Below are 22,155 nucleotides of genomic sequence, written 5' to 3'. Positions count from 1 at the left end.
AATGTTCTTAAACTAGTATTTATATACTGTGTCATACAAAGAATCAATACTTCTTTATACCCCAAGACTCTAAATTGTAGGTATCGAGGCTAAGTTTCTACATAAATAAAATATTATCTATACATTTTTAAAATTTTGACCTTAGACATCAGCTTCGATATAAGTGTGTATTACAATACATTCCTAACATGTTGCTAATATACTCTTGAAATCCTATATAAGGACAGGTGATCTCACTTTTACAAAAATCTCAGAACATAGACCTGAATTAAAATGGATGACCATAAAGATGAGGGTTCATAACATCCAAAGTGAATTTTGATGTTAATTTTAGACAAGGGAGAGAGATATTTGGGGTTCAGAAATATGGTTTTACCTGTGCACTGTAAGTTGTGGTGGTTTTGTATAGTCATTCCAGAGAGAAGAATTAGTTGCAAGTCCTACAACATTCTTAGCTAGACTGTACAAATATTAGACACAATACCATCAATTGTTCTCTTAAAAATTTAACTTGTGCTTTGTTCCTGTGCTTCAGGTCGTTTTCGTCAGATTGAAGTGCTTACTACTGTGGCCAATGCTTTTTCTTCCTTATATTCCCAAGTTTCTGGGACTCCTTTGCAGAAAATTGGCAGCATGAATTCAGTGTCTTCCAACAAAGAGACCTCCAACCCTGCTCCTTTAAATCGAAGCAATACTGCAAGTCGTTTAATGAAGACCCTATCAAAACTCAATCTGTGTATACCCCAGCAGGCAGGAGAAAGTAGCAGCTGCATTACTCCCCCAGCTGTTGAAAAAGAGAAAATGCTACCTGGCCAAGAGACTGAAGAAAATGATGTAAAAAATGAATCAAAATTACCAAAACACTTAAAAAAGAAAGATTCTCCATCTTTGGCTACAGTAAAAGAGGAGATATCTAGTAATCAGCCCAATGTCATAGACATACTTAATGACACAACTCTTTCTGCTGGAATTAGTGACAAACAAGGAACTCAGGATGATAATGTGCCTCATATGGACGAGCAAAAGAATGACTCACCAAGTCACCAGAATAGATTGTTTGAAGAATCTGGTATTGTGGACTCCTCCAATTTCAGTAGTGATGCTAATATATCTACGAATAATGAGCTTGAAAATAGCACTGAGCTGCAAAATCCACCTACATCAACTCCAGATAAAGAACCTTATGCTCCCATAGCATCTCCATCCATAACTATTCTAAAGCTACCGCAGAAGGACTCCTTTGAGATGGAAGAGGTAGGTGGAAAGAAATGCCTTATTTTGCACCGAGTTGACATAGCCTTTTTTGTTCCCTACACTGCCACAGGAAACATTGAGACAAGACAGTCTTTAAACCAAACAACCCAAAAGGCTGGTAAAACAGAAGGTTGTGTGATGTGCAGCTCCATGCCAGGAAAAGATATTCTTTTAAACTGATTTTGGATTTTGCATGAAGTGTTTTTGTGGGTATTTTATTTAAGCTTCTAGTTTTTCCTCTATCATTTTAATTACTGTTTTTCTTTTAAAAAGGCTAACTTCATTAAAAAAATCTAATTTTCTCTCTATTTAGTAACTACTTACAATTGACTAGTAGTATCAGTTTAAATCTGAACTGAAATAGATATTAAAAAAAACCCTAAAAATTGTTAGAGATTATACCCTTCAACCGAATACATAGGTTAGAAAAATGGTCAGAAACAGTAGGGCAAAAACCTCAGCTGGTGTAAACTGACATAGCTTCATTGATGTCAATGAAACTAGACTGACTTACAGCAGGCCTGGTTTTAGTCTAGTTCCTCCATTTATTTGCCTGCTGTGATTTGAGTTAGTGGTTCTGAGTTTGCTCTACAGCAACCAATGATGTCCTTGGCTCTACTAGCAGTGTAAGCAGCCTAGCTCCCTGCTCTGCTGAGTGTTAGTGATATCACTTGTTCTAGGAGAGTTAGGAACATTAGCTTACATCTTAACAGATGATAAAACCTTTCACCTCTGTGTTAGTGAAATGATTTGTTTTTTTACTTTTTGGAAAGTGAGAACTGCTCACAGTAATTAGAGGTTGCAGAATCCCATAAGGTAATCTAACTCAGTGGTTCTCAACCTTTTTTCATTTGCGGACCCCTAACAATTTTGAATAGAGATGCAGAGCAGACTCTTTTGGAAATGTTAGACATAGTCTGTGGTCCCCCAGGGGTCTGCGCACCACAGGTTGAAAACCACTCTTCTATGGATTAACAGATGTTTTGTGAGAGCTTTTAAATGGACACTGTCAAGTAGCTTAGTCTCCAAATTTGACCTATTTTAAGTTGTCATTTCCAGTGATGATAAAAATCCTTCAGAATTTAAATGTAATATCTTTGTGATTTAAACAAAACAAACAAAATCTCCCACCATTTTGATTGAAAAAACACAAACAGCAGATAACAAGGATTGCGTGTCTTCTTTTCAATCAGGATTTAACAAATTCTGTGTCTGCTGCTATGTTGGCACTGGAAAAGCATGAAGCTTTTCTAACGCAACCAAGGAAAACTTGACCTTGTTAGGTTTTGTTACACACATGAGGATCAGATTGTATTCACAAACCTGAGATTCTTTTTATCTTTTGCAATTCTGGGCTAATATAGGAGGATAAGTTGAAATGACACAAAACTTGGTGTCTTTCACTGAATTTTCCTTTGAGTTGGATTTGAAGGAAAACATGACCCAAAACTGAAAAAGGGACTGCTGAAACCTCTGCAACCCAAAACTGATGAGTTTGTGCAGCTCTAGTTGACATAGTTTGCAGTGCTATCAGTGCATAAACACAGCTGTTTTAGCATGATGAAGTACAATGTAGGATGGAGTTGTGGTGGTTTTTTTTTTTATACACATTTCAACTGCTTTCTAATCCCCAGGAGGGATTCTTACTTTTCTTCAGCAAAACTGAACGTTATCTGGTAGTTTTAATTTTATTTTCCTGCATTTTAAAGAGGGTACAATGAACAATAAACAATATTAGAAGCAATGAAAATAACTCTCCACCCACTCTTTCCTAAGCTTTGTTTGGAATGTATACCTACACATTAAGAAAGATGACGAATCTATTAAGGAAGCTCTTCCCATGCTTTCTAATGCTTAGTTGGTCAGCTGCATTAGGAAGGCTGTAAAGCTAGCCAGTGTGGGAGTTTGTCAGAGCAGGATTTCCCTCAAGCAACCTCTCTTCAGTTAGCCAATTAGATTCACTAAGGTCTGTCTCGAGCTTCAGTATTGGCTGAAGAATGGGCCTGTGTTGCGAGACAGCACACTTGGATTGCAAACACAACTCTGATCCAGTAGCTCAGCCAGTGTCAGGTGGTGGAAGGCATTTAAGATGAAAAGGAGATTGGCAGTTAAAAGGCAGAGCCTAGCCATCAGAAACAAAGAAAGGGGAAGAGAACCAAGGTGTCCTTCCTGGAAGACCAGTGCAATCAAAGGGTCTGTAAGACTGACTTTTCTCAAATTTTTTTTAAAAAGAAAACTAATTTAATTAAAATATTTATTTCCTGATATGTAATTTGTCTTAAACAAGTAGCTGTATTTTGCAAAATACCAGGAATTGTGTTGAATCAGTCTTACTCTTTCTTTGAGGGGGTGGAATCGGGGCCTGTGATGCTAGATTTAGGCTTCTACTGTGCTAGGGGCATGTGCAACAAAGTCCCTGCCACAAAGAAGTTATTATCTAAGTACAGATTATACCTAATCGAAGTATAAAATGAGAGGTAACGTGGATAAAACCAAGAGATGAGTAAGAGTGAGGTTGGTTATGATTGATGCAGTAAACAGCAGCCATGCCTTACATGCATTACTGCAGTGCCCCTCGCTCAGATCTTTCTGAATGTTCCCTCCATAGAGGTTAGAATGTTCGAAAGGATTGCTGAGCTCAACTTCAGTGAATCACTTCTCATTGCCAAAGCTGCCAAGAAAGAGAGTACAAATGACCAGTTACTGATAATTAGTAACTGGTGGCTGATTGTGAACTAATGGAGCCCAATGAGTTTTGAAGGAATAGCTTTTCTTGTATCCCATTCTCGTGGTCTTATAAAACTGGAATTTTACAAACTGCCTTTCCAGCAGATGAAAACATCAGCTATTGTGCAAGTTGCGTTGCATTCATTTTTTCCTACAAGGCACTCTTCAAAGCACTTCATATCTAAATTTTAGTAATGGCATTGCTCAGGTTAAAGTAAGTGGAGTTGAACTTGCTTGCATTGGGGTTAAAGTGGCCTAAGATTTTGCTGAGAAAAAATATTAAACGCACAGGACTTGGACCTGCAGTCCTCAGTCAAGAAGTCACTTTGTGAGCTGAATAAAGTATTTTAGGTCCTGTGCTGCATTGAAGATGCTCAGCAGCCTTCAGATCTTAAGATCTTTGACAAAGTGTTTTAGAATTCCCCCCCTCACAAGCACATTTTATCTTTGATATAATTTATCAGTCTCTGTTTTCTCATAAGTAAAGCTCAAACTGCTCCTGCTTGTTTAATTTATATTCTGTGTCATTTTAAATGCTATAATAAGCAAAGAGCAGTTTTTCACCTCGTGTTTTGAGAAATCTTCATGTTCCTTTTAAGACGTCCTTTTGACACTGGAAGTTTCCATTTTAATACATTGGAGTTTCATAACACATGCTCTGATTTTAATAGAAAACAGAAACAAGGCAATTTTATCAGTACTTAACATCTTAAGCCTCCGCGTCAAACAGAGAAAGTTGAGAAGTGGGTGAACTCAGGTCAAGTGCAAACAAAGATCTGTTTATTTAAAAAGACACTTCAGTGGCTGACTTTTTTCCCCTAGTAAAATATAATATAAATATTTCAGTGTGGAATATCACGAGTTAAAGTAATCTGTGAAACTATAAAGGAATCAAATGCTCTTCAAAAAAAATTGTTTTCTCTTCTTGGCACTCTTATTTCCGTCATGGTTATTCCAACATGGTGCAACAGTGATAGCAGAGATTATAGCTTGAATACATTAAAATGTAACTATTTTAGTTACAGAAGAATATATAGTAGCTTCTGTGATTATATTTTTCATTCTATGTTTTATTTTTTTCCTCTAGACATTGCAGCTGGATGTACTTTAGACAGCCATAAATTGTCTTAGTGATGTGGTCATGGATTCTAGCCAACCAACTTAATTAACAAATAGAGGAAAGTTGTTCTTTGAGGAATTGATTATAAGAGGAGAATGCAATCCCAATTCTTCATTTAAGGACAACTAGAGGATTTGAAAATTTCTCTCAAGGATGAGTTCCTTTGGAGTCGCTGCTTTACTCTAATCTTTTGTGAAATAGTTTGTGTGGTAATTTTAAATATTTTATATCGATTTTCATATTACGCAGTTACAGCCGGAACTTCTTTTTCAGTAGCGTTCATTTTGAGAAGGTGATTGTTTTACCTCTTGAGACAGTCTGCACAGTCAAGAAGAACAGATCTGATGCTATTCTTAATGTAGAGTTTTTAATCCCATTTGAAGTCAGTAGGAGCTGCTGTCTTTTCCCCACTGAAGTCAAGGGCAGACCCATAGACTGTTGAATACTTCCTGAATCTCCTGTAATTGAGAAAATGTGTTTAGCATTTTGCTTTATTCTTGCAGCAAAGATCATGTCAGTGTAAATATATTTTTTGCTTTTGACAAACACATTTCAAAAATGAGCAAAATGCCAATTTTTGTGTGAAATATCGTGTGTGTGTGTGTGTGTGTGTATATATATATATATATGTATGTATATTTAGCTGAATCTAGCTACAGATGCAGTTTGAAGTTTCTCTCCTTGTTAATTTTGAATTTAGTTAGACTAGTACATTACTGTAGGTTTTTATTTTTACAGTCTAGCCTTGCATGCGAACTAATGGATCTTTTGTTACATACCAAAAAGAAAATGTATTACGGCTTTCAAACCAAACAAAGGCCTTTCTGTTGAGATTTTAAACATATTCTTTTCATTGTTTGAACGGTCATCTGAGAACTGTTTACTTAACAATAAGTTTTACTGTTTTGCAAAAGGACTAAGCGGTAGGATTAATTTTCCATGGTATGTAATTTGAAGTTTCCCATTTGGAATCTTCATGGCTTACAACATGCTATCTTCCATTTTATGTACTGGGAAACACAAGATGCATTTCTACAAATAATAATGTAACTAAGTATGGATGCAATCCCGGCAGGAGCTGAGCTCCTCCTAATTAAACTCATGTTGCAGTGAAATACTCAGCACCTTGCAAGATGACACTAGGGAGTGTATCTACTTCAAGATGGCCACATGTTTCACTACACTAAATGTATTTTATTCACACATCATCATCTTATTCATGCAGGGGGCTAAAAATAACTGCATTTCCCAATGGGTATGAAATAATGTGAATGGAAAGAGCAATGTACCATAGTAAAGATAGAATTACATTACTATTTTAGTCTTATGTCAATGAGTAATAAGATTCTAAATATTAACAGAATATTGTAACAGGATGGTGACTTAGTGTTTATGGGAATTAATGTAAGGTGAGGCAGAAGCATTCTTTTGCAAAACTGGAGGCATTGTTGCAGGGATCGATATTCTTTTACAGTTATTTTAAATGCTACATTGAGCATTATTTTAATTTGCGAGTTAAGATGCATTAGAATAACTGTTTCTACCTGTCATTGCAGACCTGGTGGATAAAAAAAGATTGCCTGAAACTGTACACAATCTGAGGTGCAGGAACACGTTCCACTGGTATAACTAAATATACAAATCTCCTCTCCTCTAGATTCAAAGCACAGAGGGAGAAGGACCACCTGTTCCAACTTCTTACCAGTTACACTTGAACAAATCAAGAAGAGGTGAGTAGACTTCCAGTCCTCGAAGCCAGTGCAATCCTGAGTTTCTCTGAATCTTGAAGTGCTGACTCTGGGATTTAAAACTAATTAAGTAGTAATCCTCCAAAAAAAAGGGAGGGGAGGGGCTGCTTTTTAATTATGTTTACAATCACAGAAGGTAATTGCAAAGTGGCACCCTAAATTACAGGAGATGATGCAGCTCTATAACCTCAATTAATGTTATGACTTTTGTACCATTGATGATGGCATAGTGAAACTGAAATGATAATTGAGGTTGTAGGTTTTTTTCTTATCCATATCTTGTAATTTAAGATTCCCATTTAAACTAAAATTATTTTGTTTTAAACCTAAATTGTATAGTATATCCGGCTTTTTACTATTTGTTATACTACAGCTGCATTTTGGCTACACAAAGGGCCAATATGAATGCACTAGGTGGAAATCCTAGTTCTTCAGGTGGCAACCCAGTTCAGGGAGTTATTATAGCACATTTGTTGCACGCTTTCATCTTGAATGACGTTCTTTTATATTTTGGGCAGGGAGAGGGGCAAGGCAGAGGTTTAAATTCATTTTGTCATTGTTATTGCTTCTCATGCAAAGCTGGCAAATGAAGTTAATCTTCAGCTCATGCGTGTGTATCTAATGAAAGACTAAGTGAATGGTTCTTTTAGGGAATGTGTGCATGGACACCTGATCACACCCTAGCAAAAACTAAAGAGAGAGAAATCTGTTCAAAGCAACAATTTAAGAGATTAACAAATTTAAATTGTATAAAACGAAGTGGTCTTCCAACAAGAGCCGTAGACTTGCATTTGGCGTGGTTGATGGTACCTTGAAGTGAACTCTGAAGATTGAAAACTGCCTAATAAGGATAGTTTCCTGTATAGGTACTGCAGTATTTCCCAGAATACATATACAGTTGCATTGACGACTACTCCTCTGTTGTGAAAGGTAGGACAGGAAGAGAGAAGGTGACAAGTTCTGTCAGTAACCAACCTCTTTCACAGCATCCCCATCGTGATTTATTTTTCCTCAGGATTGTACACACACATGGTATACCTGTCTTTAGGTACATTTGATATTTGTCCCCAGGTAAAAAGCTCTATGCAGTTTATATGGTAAAGATCTGATTTTTTTGAAAAGGTTTCCTGTTTGTCAGGTCTTCACCGACATTGAAGGAAGTTCAAAGCCTTGGGTAGCTGCACTTTTTCCACCCAAAACAAAGTCTTCTATTTCTAACTAAAGGTGTGTTATATAGACCTCCACCCACCTCAGGAAAAAAAAAATGTGCCCAAAGCCCTGCATAAACTTGGTGCTCATGAAAGGTGCCAGACAGCCCTGGCAGCGGAAAACTTCTGTATAGCCACAGAACTGGTATAATTGGCAACAGCAGTACGTGCTTTCCCATATTGCCCCTCCACTGTGCTTCAACTCAGTTCTGGGAACACCTTCATAGAAGTGAAAAAACAGTGAATTTTCCATGCCTATGCATGTTATTGGCTGAATCTACCAAGAAGGGTGCTAATTGTGATGGGGACAGCTACTATCTGCTAGAAAGTAGTCTGAGCCCAAATATTTGTTTCACATAGGAAACAAAATAACTGCCAAACCTCAGCAGACTTTGTGTCATTATCATACTGCGAGCCATCTACTTCCCTGTTTTGTTAAATATTTACCTTTATTGATTGTTGGGTCAGTTCTATTTGTCTTCTCTATTATAATGTTAGCAAAACTGTCACCTTAACATAAAAGTTGAGACTATTCACAAACATTAGTTTCTTAGTGTAAGAGTCTTACGAGGCCATACCAATTTAGTGAAGCTCCAAGAAGAGAAGCATTTTAGGTGACTAGTGATTTTTGGGTACTCTAATTGAGACAAGGGGTCTGATTTCAGAGGGCAAGTGCTCAATAAATATGGAGGCATAGTTGCGTTGGAAAAAATCTTGGCCACTGTCTCCGAACAAGAGTCGTAGCCTTGCTAGGGATCCCTTAGCTCAGTTCGCTCTGAGTGGAAACCCTAGTTCTTTGTTACAACGTATTTGCTGTTAAGTATTTTAACATACACTAATCTGTTTCAGTTGCATGGTTCTATTGTACGTAAGCACCCAAACCAAAAATACATATTTCACATGTACTCTTCACAGACGCAGGCCTGTATCTGTTTTTTGGAAGGATATTTCTCTATCTATACCAGAGTGGTGCTGTTCAGAACAGAATGTTATGAATTTATGGGATATAAAAGGAGAAGATACTTATTATGACATTGTACTTCTAAAAGGAGGACTGTGGCTGCTTTCTCTCATTTGTTTATTGTACTTTGCAAGGCATTTTTAAGAGGGTGTGCAGTAAAATGTACAATATTTAAATTAAAAATGGGTGGTTATTCTTCTCTCCATTGAAATAGGCAGAAGATTATTAAAACATGCCTAAGCAGTACTGAATTCTACAGCAGCGAGTGTCACCCATTAGCACACATTTTTCATTTTTAAATGACTGTTTTTTATTATAAAGGGCAAGCTTATTTTTTAAAGTGGCTTGCAAATTATTAAGAACATAAAAACATGAGAACGGCCATACTGGGTCATACCTAAGGTCCATCTAGCCCAGTAGCCTGTCTTCCGACAGTGGCCAATGCCAGGTGCCCCAGAGGGAATGAACAGAACAGGTAATCATCAGGTGATCCATTCCTTGTTGCACATTCCCAGCTTCTGGCAAACAGAGACTTGGGACACTATTCCCCCCCCATCCCCCCTGGCTTGTAGCCATTGATGGACCTATCCTTCATGAATTTATCTAGTTCTTTTTTGAACCCTGTTGTAGCCTTGGCCTTCACAACATCTTCTGGCAAGGAGTTCCACAGGTTGACTGTGCGTTGTGTGAAAAAATACTTCCTTTTGTTTATTTTAAATCTGCTGCCTATTAATTTAATTTGGTGACCCCTAGTTCTTGTGTTATGAGAAGGAGTAAATAACACTTCCTTATTTACTTTCTCCACATCAATCATGATTTTATAGACCTCTATCATATTCCCCCCTTAGTCTTCTCTTTTTCAAGCTGAAAAGTCTGTCTTATTAATCTCTCCTCATATGGCAACCATTCCATACCCCTAATAATTTTTGTTGCCCTTTTTCTGAACCTTTTCCAATTCCAATATATCTTTTTAGAGATGTGGCAATCACATCTGCAAACAGAATTCAAGATGTGGGCGTACCCTGGATTTATGTAGAGGCAATATGATATTTTCTGTCTTATTATCTGTCCCTTTCTTAATGATTCCCAACATTCTGTGAGCTTTTTTGATGGCTGCTGCACATTGAGTGGATGTTTTCAGAGAACTATCCTCAATGACTCCAAGATCTCTCTCTTGAGTGGTAACAGCTAATTTAGACCCCATCATTTTATATGTATAGTTGGGATTATGTTGTCCAATGTGCACTACTTTGCATTTATCAGAGGGTAGCCGTGTTAGTCTGGATCTGTAAAAGCAGCAAAGAATCCTGTGGCACCTTATAGACTAACAGACGTTTTGGAGCATGAGCTTTCGTGGGTGAATACCCACTTCCTCAGATGCATCTGAGGAAGTGGGTATTCACCCACGAAAGCTCATGCTCCAAAACGTCTGTTAGTCTATAAGGTGCCACAGGATTCTTTGCTGCTTTTACTTTGCATTTATCAGCATTTATCAGCATTTAATTTCATCTGCCATTTTGTTGCCCAGTCACCCAGTTTTGAGAGATCCTTTTGTAGCTCTTCACAGTCTGCCTGGGACTTAACTATCCTGAGTGCTATTGTGTTGTATTGCATTGTTTTGTGATTAGTGTTGTAGTTTGTCAAACACTGCATTGAGAATGCTAAATATCCCTTAACATGGTAAGACCAGCTTGCTGTACTTTTTAAGTCATGTCTTGTAAATGGCAGTGAACTAGTTTATCCAATATGCTCAGAACTGGCTTTTGTTATTACATAACTCAAATGTAGCTATGTTTTGCTTGTGGGGTTTTTGTAGGGAGACGGTAGAGAGAAATGGAGAGCTTCAGTTGCTTTGTGCTGTAAACATAAAGTGCTGCTAAATGTCCAGTATAAAAAGTTATTACAAAGTTAGATGGAAGGAAGCTTTTGTTAGCTGGAAAACAAAGTTCTTATTTAACGATGACTTGCATTTATGCAACAGCGACTTCTTTCCGGCACCTTCTGAATAGAGCTTCACAAATACAGGCTGTACATCTGGGATGTAAAAGACATATCACTACGTTTTCAGTATCTGGTGATTTTTGAATACCCAGCCTGTGGTTCCTTAGGAGTGCCTGACTTTTAAAAGCTGATCAGCCAACTGTCAAAAATCAGACCCCTTCAAGATGTCTCAAGTTTGGCAGGCAAAATCAAGAGTCACTCTTGAAAATGAAGGCCATAGTAATGGACTAGTAGTACACATTAAGGGCAATGCCACCGTTAATTCCAGTTGATATTTACTGCTCTAGGTAGGGTGTGTGGGAGTGTACACACACATACATATCTACAGAAAGAGAGGCCTGAAATTTGCCAGATATTTGGGGGAGTTCACGTTCATGCCCTCCAGGTGCTGTGATGCCCCTTCTCTTTTCTTGAGGGAAGACATGCCAGGGCTTATTATAGCAGTGTCTCCTGCTGTCACGGTTTAGTGCATGTTTGGTTGCAGACAGTGATCTGAGCTCCTGTCCCAGGCAGAGTCAGCAGAGTACCAAGTAGGAAAAAGGAGGCACTGAGACAGGACCAGCCCACAACATTTTGGCACCTGAGGCGGGGAGCTCAAATGATGCCCCCATGTCCCTCACTTGGGCCAAAACTTTCTCATGGTACTGCTCTGCTACCTACCCCAATAAAGGAGAACTAACAACTTAAAATGCCTTTTCAAAAATGTTAAGTAACGCTTAACTTTCAAATGCCTGAACAGCAAATGTAACTTTTCTTATCTGCATAGTAAACACTGGCATTTTTATCTGTTTGAATAATCAAAGTGGTGCTTTCCGTGCGGCCTTGGCTGCAAAGATTTGAACTGCTTTCTGAAAGTCCACAGTCTGGGCCACGAACAGTTCCTGTCATAGCATTATCCTCCATAATGGCAACTATGGCATCATCTATCTTCCCAATTTGGTGTTTGATAGACTTTATCGCCTCCACTCAACTTACCCATCATCTGGCACTTAGTGGTTTCAGTGTCAGAGAGGATGTTCCCAGATGTTGTGTCAAAATTTGCCATCGATGAGTTGATGCAGAGAAAAATACATAGATGCTTTGAATTACATTAAAAAATTTAGCAGCCTCACTAGAAGTTGATGCTGCATCACTGACCACCAAGTTCAATGAATGAGAACTGCATTGGACAAAAAAAGCTCAAGGGTTTAAATCTCAGATCCATGTCTGCACTCCTCTGTTCTTTCCTCTCATGTTGGCACCAGTATCGTAGCCCTGACCTCCCATGTCAACTATCACAATTCCCCTATTACCAGCTCCTGTAGTATCATCAATGTCAATAAATTCTAGAAAATGCTCTCTGACAGTCACCATTGCAGGGACATTTTCACTAGGTTCTGTTGTTGTTACAAAATGCGTCATTAAAGTCATTTATTCCGTATGGCTGATGTCCAGTGTGCAGTCCAGAATAACAGAGTAATATCTTGCTGACTTCAGATCTGCCACAATCTTCTGTTTGACTTTTGTTACCAGTAACTGTATGATCTCATTTTGAATTGTTTTTCCAAGGTAGTGGTGTGTATACATTTCTTGGGTGGTGACTCTTCTTAGATGCTCCTGGAGTACAGCATCAAACTCAGCCATCAGCTCCACAATTTTAAGGAAGTTTCCATTGTTTGGAACATACAGCTGATCTGAAGTGCCACGCAGTGCTAGGTTTTGGGTAGCGAGCATTCTCACAATGGCAATGAGCCTTTTCAGAACATTTTGCCAGTAAAGAGACTCTGATGCAATCTTCTCTTAATGCTGATAATCTATGGTGACCTTTAACCTTAGTCTCATCTCAAGCTCTTTCCACTTATGGAATGCTCTCTGGTGATTTGCTGCCTTCTCATGGCATGACAGATTTCTAGCCAGATTGTTCCAGTCCTTGTTCCTGTAGAACCCAATGTGGCTGGAACATTAGACTGGAAGAGTTTGCAACAAAAACAGTTTGCAGCATTCTGGGTTTTTTAGTACATAAGCCATGGCCTCTCCACTTTGTCACCATTGGGATTTTCATGACAGTAATGTGTTGGATGGAAACTTCTATTTTCATTGTCTTTTGGGGAACATGAAGTTTTTCACTTGCTGTGGCCCATGCAGTACAAGGAAGTCCCTCAGGCTACTGCTCAAGTGGGTCCACAGTCCTGGATCATCTAGACCGGTGGGTCTCAAACTAGGGCCGCTGCTTGTTCAGGGAATGCCCCTGGCAGGCCGGGCTGGTTTGTTTAAATGCCGTGTCCACAGGTTCGGCCAGTCGCAGCTCCCAGTAGCCGCGGTTCGCTGCTCCAGGGCAATGGAGGCTGCAGGAAGCGGTGGCCAGTATGTCCCTTGGCTGTGCAGCTTCCTGCAGCTCCCTTTGGCCTGGAGTGGCAAACGACAGCCGCTGGGAGCGGGTAAACAAACAGGCTTGGCTCTTCAGGGGCTTTCCCTGAACAAGCGGCAGCCCGAATTTGAGAACCACTGATCTAGACTTAAGGAACTAAACTCTGCACCAGCTGTTTCTTGCACCTCCACCACACTCTTCTCTGATCTACACTTTTCTGCTGTAGTAGCTGCCAGGTCACCTGCACTCTGACTAACTGGAAGATCAGGCATCTCCTCACCACTCACATCCTCACTGTGGAAGGCTCACTGTGAACATTTGTGTCTGTGTATCTCAGGAGAGCTCCTTCCTGCTTAGACAGAAAAGCTTTCTTTGCTTGCTTTCTTTTCTTTTTTCTGAATGCTGCCCCAGAGGGGCGTTTTCTTCTTTCACTCATGACTGTTCTGTGCCAGACAGCAAATGTGAAAAAAGGGGCTGGGGGGTATTAGTAGCCTATATAAGAAAAAGACCCTAAAATCAGGACTGTCCCTATAAATTCAGGACATCTGGTCACCCTAGCCAGCTATATTCATAGAATCATAGAATCATAGACTATTAGGGTTGGAAGGGACCTCAGGAGGTCATCTAGTCCAACCCCCTGCTCCAAGCAGGACCAATCCCCAGATTTTTACCCCAGTTCCCTTAATGGCCCCCTCAGGGATTGAACTCACAACCCTGGGTTTAGTAGGCCAATGCTCAAACCCCTGAGCTATCCCTCCCCCCGAGGCTCTCAACACTCAATTGAAGGGGACAAATAAGCAGGCTGGTAGCAGGGCCTGAGTGAGGGAAGATATCAGCGTCTTAAGGGCCTAACTGGCTTCTGCTACTTCAGTTGACTGCCTGTTCTCCTCAAGTGGGTGCAGGGAAGCAGCAGGAAACAGGAAGCTCCCTGAAAAGAAGGTGTTAATCAGTCCAGGCTCCTGGAGGTGCTAGAGAGGTACATAAGAGGCTCTTCCTCCTCTCTCTCCCTGCAGCTCCTGCTGCTTTCTGTTATTCCCTCTCACCTTTACTCCTGCCTGCCTGTTATGTCTCTTGTGCCCTCCTTCCTCCAGCACAGCACTCCACCATCTCTGTGCACCTAGAGCAGAGAGAATACATATGCACCAGCAGCAGACACAATTTTCTACACTCTAGGTCCTAGTGGCGCCCCCTCCTCCCCCTCACAGTCAGCCACCTGAAGCGGTCACCTCAGTTCGCCTTATGGTAAGGCCAGCCCTGTACTGAGGTGAGAGTACTCTTAGGTCCCCATAACTAGGCATCTCCCACCCAAATCTGGAATATTGATGTAAAAGCTTATTGCATTTGGGTTCATTAGTATCAATAATGCAAAGCATTACAGCAAATAACCCAAATATTGCTAGATGTTAATGAACAGATTCAGTGCACTTCTTTCTCTTTTCTTTACCAGAAGCACAAACTCAGGCAGATGATAGCAGAAACACTATTCTGATGTTTAGGTAAGCTGCCTTTAGCTGACTGGACTGTTGGAATGATGAGAATCCTAGTTGGTTGAGAGCCAAGTAGGGTAAAGTAGAGCATAGTTAGTTATTCCACTGTTTGTTAATTACCGTGCCATGCACCTATCAAATGCAGACATGCTTATAAATCAGGGACTCATGTATTCTCTTTTCTTAAGAGTTTTGTCGGCCTAAATGTTTTTGAATGCATAAATGTCACTGGCATATTTTGAATATTTTAATGGTTTAATTGGTTTTGTTTTTTAGTATTACACCAGCCATGCAGCGCAGGGAGGGTGCTTTCATTCCTTTTCTAGTTTAGTTGGCACTTGTGTTAACTGTTCCACTTTATCTGTTCATCTTGGTTGGCTGCTCCTCTTCCCAGTTTCTCTTTCATAATCCCCTTATGGCCTCTTGCAATCTGCTGGGGAAGAGGTCCTTGTCAGACTTTCTGAAGAGATAGTGCTTATGGTACAGTGCAAACAGTGGAGATGCAATGAGCTTGACTGACTTCCTCTGGCTGGTACAAATTACACCAATCTAAATGTATGGGAGGTCACTGAACCCAGAGGTCACTGAATACCGGGTGAACTGCCATGCTCCCTGGTGTTCTGTGTTGGAAGGTAGCTTTAAATTAAGCTTTATAACAGAAGTAGTGCACATTTTCCACATCCAGGCATGCCCTTCATAAGCTGGCACTGACCTTTTGGGGGGGGGCTGAGTTGGACACCTGCAGTCCGATTGTGGAATGTGGGTTGCAGGCAACTTGTACGATTGTCCCTCTTCCAGGAAAACTCACTGTTGCCTGGAGTCTGTGCCATTTTATCCATAAGCTATCTAGCTCAGTGTGTCCTTTATACCTTTGTCTAACTTGTAAGAGTCAAATATGTGCTCCAAAATGGTGGAAAGGGAGGAGAGTCTCTGAATCTGTATCTGAAACCCATATGCACTTGTGAGGAGGGTACTATTGTATGTCTGCATAGCCCAGCATAGTAGCTGATAATATTTCTATTATGGACCAGAGCCAAAATAATGCAACTCCAATAATAAAGGAATATCAACAGCACTCTTTCTTAATATCTGCACAGTATGGCAAATGGGTGTTTTTGGTACATAAAGGGAATATAGATAAGGTGTGGTGTGTTGGTGTAAGGAAAAGTAAGGTAGGAATACTGATTCACACTTGGATAAAAGTTATCCTGTCTATTAAAAATGCCTTGCCTGATTAACCTCAAAATGTCCTCCCAAAATTAAATACATCTGTGAAATTGTCAACATAGGTGAAATGTGGAAAGAGGTGTGTCCCCCCCCCACCCCAAAGAAGTAGTTGCTGAGGGACCTTGAGGCAGATGCAAAAATGTGACGCAACAGAAAGTGATTTAACTTACTAACTGGCTTTAGCAATGTGGCAATAAAACTTCATGAAACAAGAAACCAGTACCCACATTGGTGAATGTTTTTATCTGAAATATTAGGAATCAATGCACAATAGCTCTGAAGTTCATAAACAGCTTTATGAGAACATAAGAACGGCCATACTGGGTCAGACCAATGGTCCATCTAGCCCAGAATCCTGTCTCCTGACAGTGGCCAATGCCAGGTGCTTCAGAGGGAATAAACAAAACCGATAATCATCAAATGATCCATCCCTTGTCGCCCATTCCCAGCTTCTGGCAAACAGAGGCTAGGGACACTTCAGAGCATGGTTTCATACCCCTTCCCCATCCTGGCTAATAGCCATTGATGGACCTATCCTCTGTGAATGTATCTAGTTAATTTTTGCACCATGTTATTTCTTGGCCCTCACAGCATCCCCTGGCAAAGAGTTCCACAGGTTAACTGTGCATTATGTGAAGAAATACTTCCTTTTGTTTGTTTTAATCCTGCTGCCTATTAATTTGATTTGGTGACCCCTAGTTCTTGTGTTACGAGTAGGAGTAAATAACACTCCCTTATTTACTTTCTCCACCTACATCATATCCCCTCCTTAGTCATCTCTTTTCCAAGCTGAAAGGTCCCAGTTTTATTACTCTCTCCTCATATGGAAGTTGTTCAATACCCCTAATACCCCTAATAATTTTCTGAACCTTTTCCAATTCCAGTATATCTTTTTTGATATGGGGCAAACAGAACTGCATGCAGTATTCAAGATGTGGGCATACCATGGATTTATATAGAGGCAATATGATGTTTTCTTTCTTAACTATGCCTTTCATAATGATTCCCAACATTGTTAGCTTTTTTGCCTGTTGCTGCACATTTCAATGATGTTTTCAGAGAACTACCCACAATGGCTCCAAGATCTCCTTCTTAAGTGGTCACAGCTAATTTTGACCCCATCATTTTATCTATATACTTGGGCTTATGTTTTCCAGTGTGCATTGCTTTGCATTTATTGACATTGTATTTCATCTGCCATTTTGTTGCCCAGTCACCCAGTTTTGTGAGAGCCCTTTGTAACTCTTCGTAGTCTGCTTTGGATTTAACTATCTTGACTATAGTCAATTAGGATGCTTTATTTGCATATGAAGTCTGATTTGATTAACATTTTCCTCACTTCAGTATATTTTCTCTTGTAGGCAATCATGAATAATAGTTATTGTTAGCTAACTATCATGTGTAATTATGTTTTAGCATCTTTTGAACACTGTTTTACAGATTGAAGAATGCAAGAGCATTCATTCCTTACTGAATGTTTTGGGGAAAATATGTCCATTAGTGATACTGCTGTTTGGTCCTGCAAAAAGTTTTTACTACATATGTAATATATATGTCTACATCTTAGGAAGCATGACTTCATAGGTGTATAAAGTTCTGTACTATAGAAGTGTTATTGTGAAATGTACAATGGCTGTCTGCTGCAAAACTTGCAGTTATAAGTTACTACTCCCCACTTTGTATACACCTTATCTGAACCCGGAAGACTTCATTGTAATCTTACATTTTAAGATTAGATAGCGTGATTCCATGCAACAATAAAAGACAGATTTTGTATTGTGTCTTTTCTAGCTTTAAAAAAGTGTAATTAGATGGTAACTTGAGGAAACTTTAAAAGAAAGTATTAACTGTATGCTGGACTCAAAAAGAGCCCAGTCCAATTCTAAACAAAGTCAACTGAGAGCTTTACTGTTGTCTTTGGAAGTTGGGTTGGGTTTTCTGTCCTGAGGTGGAAAGCAGTTCATCATTCCTGGGTACGGTTGTTATCAAGTTAACAGGGAGTGCCTTTGGGTTGTGCAGATGTTGTAGGGAACTGCGAGAAACATTTGATACAAAAGTTAAAAGGGCATTTTGCCTGTTTTCTAGTTAATGGCACTTCTGTGCACGTGCTGTTGTGTTTAGCTATTTAATTTTGCATTAGTAAAATTTTCGTTAAAATTAATATAAAATATTATGCTTGTTTGGGCATCTAGCAGTTTAGAAGCTGCTTCATAATGTGTTTTAGTGTTGTTTTGAACTGGGATTTGTTCTGTGATGGCAGTCGAACAGTTGAAGTCACGGGGTGAGATTCTGTTCTCTACCTCTAAGGGTTCATCTATGCTGGAATAAAAGACTCATGGAATGATCCTGGCTGGCTCAGGTCAGCTGACTTGGGCTTGGACTGTGGGGTTAAAAATTGCGGTGTAGATGTTTGGGCTTGGGCTGGAGCCCAGGCTCTGGAATCCAGCCCCTCATGGGGTCGGAGAGTTCACGCACAAATATTTACGCAGCCCAAGTCCCACAAGCCTGAGGCCATGGCTACGCTGGTGCTTTACAGTGCTGCAACTTTCTCACTCAGGGGTGTGAAAAAAACACCCCCCTGATCGCTGCAAGATACAGCGCTGTAAAACGCCAGTGTAAACAGTGCCGCAGTGCTGGGAGCAAGGCTCCCAGCGCTGCAAGCTAAACCCCATGAGGAGGTGGAGTACGTACAGCGCTGGGAGAGCTCTCTCCCAGTGCTGGTGCTGCGACTACACTCACACTTCAAAGCGCTGTTGCGGCAGTGCTCCCGCGGCAGCGCTTTGAAGTTTCGAGTGTAGCCATACCCTGAGGCAGCTGATCCAGGCCAGCCACAGGTGTTTTATTGCTGTGTAGATATACCCTAAGAGGCACTCTTACCTAGAGCAGAGGAAATGGGGATGAGGCAAGGGAACAGGAATGAGGATCTTGCCCTTTGTGCTTAGACTGATCTCCTGATTGTCGTGTTTTTCAGGGGCATTTTCTCAGACTACATTTTGCATGTGCACTCTGAGCCTGTCAGGGATAAAAACAAAATCTAATGTCTCTTGTTTTTTTCGGAGGCCTGACAACCACTTGCAAAGGCCCAGTGTGTGTGCGGCCTTTTCTGAGCCATGCTGTAATGTGAGGTTATGACTGCTTATTGCCCTCCGCTCCCTGCAATCTGGTCTAGACTGGGAGATAGGCTGGTAGAGGCTAGTGATCTCATGTGGTGTCCCCCTTCCCCCCTCACTGGAGGAAGGAATAGACCTGCCATCTACTGCAGCTGTTGGGTGGGAGGGGGGAAGTGCAGCAAACCACTGGAGCACTGACTGCATGGGTATTTCCTGCAAGGATAAGGATGTGTTAGTACCGTTGTATACGGCGTTGGTGAGACCCCATCTGGAATACTGTGTGCAGTTCTGGTGTCCCATGTTCAAGAAGGATGAATTCAAACTGGAACAGGTTCAGAGACGGGCTACGAGGATGATCCGAGGAATGGAAAAACTGCCTTATGAAAGGAGACTCAAAGAGCTTGGCTTGTTTAGCCTGGCCAAAAGAAGGCTGAGGGGGGATATGCTCGCCCTATATAAATATATCAAGGGGGTTAACGTTAGGGAGGGAGAGGAATTATTTAAGTTTAGTACTAATGTAGCCACGAGGACGAATGGGTATAAACTGGATATTAGGAAGTTTAGACTTGAAATTAGACGAAGGTTTCTGACCATTAGGGGAGTGAAGTTCTGGAATAGCCTTCCGAGGGAAGTAGTAGGGGCAAAAGACTTTCCTGGCTTTAAGACAAAGCTTGATAAGTATATGGAGGGGATGTTATGATAGGATCGTTAATTTGGGCAATTGATCTTGAATTACCACCAGACAGGTCTGCTCAATGGTCTGCGGGGAGATGTTGCATGCGATGGGTACTGAGTTGCTGCGGATAATTCCTTCTTGGGTGCTGGCTGGTGACTCTTGCCCACATGCTCAGGGTTTAGCTGATCGCCATATTTGGGGTCGGGAAGGAATTTTCCTCCAGGGCGGATTGGCAGGTGCCCTGGAGGTTTTTCGCCTTCCCCTGCAGCGTGGGGCACGTGTCGCTTGCTGGTGGTGTCTCTGCAGCTTGAGGTCTTCAAACCATTTTTGAGGATTTCAATAACTCGGTCCTGGGATAGGGGTTGTTATAAAATTGGATGGGTGGGGTTCTGTGGCCTGCCTTGTGCAGGAGGTCAGACTAGATGATCAGATTGGTCCCTTCTGACCTATGAGTCTATGAGTATCTGAGTGGCCACTGGCTCAGCTTTGGGGAGCGAACCTTGGGGGAAGTAAGGGGTTGTTAGCAGCAGCAGCAGCAGCGTAATGCATTTTTCTCTCTGCACCCTCAAACACAGGCAAGACAAATGTAAAAGATGGCCAGTATCCCAGGGCATTCCCCAAGCAGGACATTTTGAGAGAGTCTTTTGTACTCCCTCATGATTAAAAGCAACCCCTGACCCAAAAAACCCCACATGTTGCCTCCAAATTTTGCTTATTGTGATGCATGATTTGGAAACGGGACCATTCTGCTTCCAGCTTTCAAAGGCATCTATTGTCTTGGTATCTCAGCATAGCATAGAGTTAATGTGCTTTGATTTATAAGTCTCTGTATATAAACTTATATACACAGTTCCCTTCTCTGTGGTCCAGCAAGGACACCAGCTCTAGGCTCCTGGCTCCTCAGAGCCATCACCTCTCTTGGGAGAGACCCGCATCTTTCTTCCTCCTGACTGGGGTGTGAAGGCTGCACAGTTCTCTGGCTACTCTGTAATTTTCCCCGCAAGCCAGAATGCCTAGATGGACCAGGCTCCCCAACTCCAACAGGGGCTCTGGCAGGAGTTAGTCTTTCAGCCTCCACAAAGGGTTTTTTCTGTGGCTTACCAGCTCATAACCACTTGAGCTCAGAATAAGCACACCCATGAATAGGTTAGTGTTTCCTTTAGACAGTTTGAGCCTTTGATCTTGAAATTCCATAATCAGCAGACAATGATCCTCTCCTCAGGGCATAGCTTCAAAAGGCTGGGTTTTTGTATAACCAGAGGACAGTGGGGAATTTGCAGTCACCTCCCTCTAGAAATTCCCAAGAAAAGAACTTGACCCTGTTGTTCCAAAAACCCATTCTTGTCTGGCACATTGTTCAATATCCTTTGACATTTATACCACTTCCCAGGGTTCACACCCCATCCCCCTCCTAGAGAGGTTAAATACAATCCCAGCCCACAATGGTACATAAACCATTCATTTAATACAATGGACCGCAAAAGATATTTACATTTAATTCAATAAAATCTCCCAAGGATATTGCAGGAAATTTGCCAAATCTGTCTCAAACATCTTATAGTCTCCTTGTTGTTTTCCTTTACAGACCATCTGTTGCGAACTGCTAGTCAGCATTCTGATAGCAGTGGCTTTGCTGAAGATTCGTCTACAGATTGCTTTTCGCTTCAGGTAAGTGCTCGTTGATTCTAGCACAATGAGTTCCTGACCCATGACTAGGGCTTTGAGGGTATATCTACACAGCCCACAGCAGTGAGCCTCCACGCCTGGGTCAGCAGACTTGGACTTGTGGAGCTCGCTAAAAATAGCTGTGTATGCATTGTGGCTTGGGGTCTGAAGGCTAGGGAAGGGGATGTCTTCTGCAGCTATTTTTAGTGCTGTAGTTCGAGCCCAAGTCTGTTGAGCCAAGCTGGGAAGCTCACTGCTATGGGCTGCCGCTAGCTGTGTAGATGTGTTGTGGTTGGAGAAGTGGCTGATTATTGTGATACTGTTTTTGTTTTGTTTGTCAGTCCTGGATCCTGACAAGATTTTCCATTTCAGGACTGGACTTGTCTGGTTTTCTTTTGTAGCTTTGCGTTGACTTTTTAAAGTCTTCTAGATGGATGATTTGACCTGAATGACTTGAGACCATAGTATAAGCTTTAAGTTCAATATTTCCTGCTCACTGACTTTTGGTAAACCTTTGCTCATTGGCTGAGCCTTTAAAACTGCTTCCCCTTCTTTCATAATATCCAGTGAGCAAAAATTAATATAAATAGGACAATATGTTTTTTCTGCTAATAATTCAGTTTT

General features: G+C 40.9%; 1 protein-coding gene across 6 annotated transcripts in view; it reads left to right on the top strand.

Moving 5' to 3' along the window:
• Positions 1-22,155, top strand: part of ITPRID2 (ITPR interacting domain containing 2) — a 62,405-nt gene that overhangs the window by 16,760 nt on the left and 23,490 nt on the right. For all 6 annotated transcript variants that reach the window (XM_050916393.1, XM_050916392.1, XM_050916391.1 and 3 more), the window contains 3 exons: positions 536-1,254; positions 6,759-6,831; positions 21,452-21,534. In XM_050916393.1, coding sequence (XP_050772350.1) covers positions 536-1,254; positions 6,759-6,831; positions 21,452-21,534 — 875 coding nt within the window. The remainder of the gene's footprint in view (positions 1-535; positions 1,255-6,758; positions 6,832-21,451; positions 21,535-22,155) is intronic.

Source organism: Gopherus flavomarginatus, chromosome 10 (genome assembly GCF_025201925.1).
Source record: "Gopherus flavomarginatus isolate rGopFla2 chromosome 10, rGopFla2.mat.asm, whole genome shotgun sequence".
NCBI lineage: Eukaryota > Metazoa > Chordata > Testudines > Testudinidae > Gopherus > Gopherus flavomarginatus.
The sequence above is the reverse complement of the archived record's forward strand: the minus strand, read 5'-3'. Positions and strand labels throughout refer to the sequence as shown.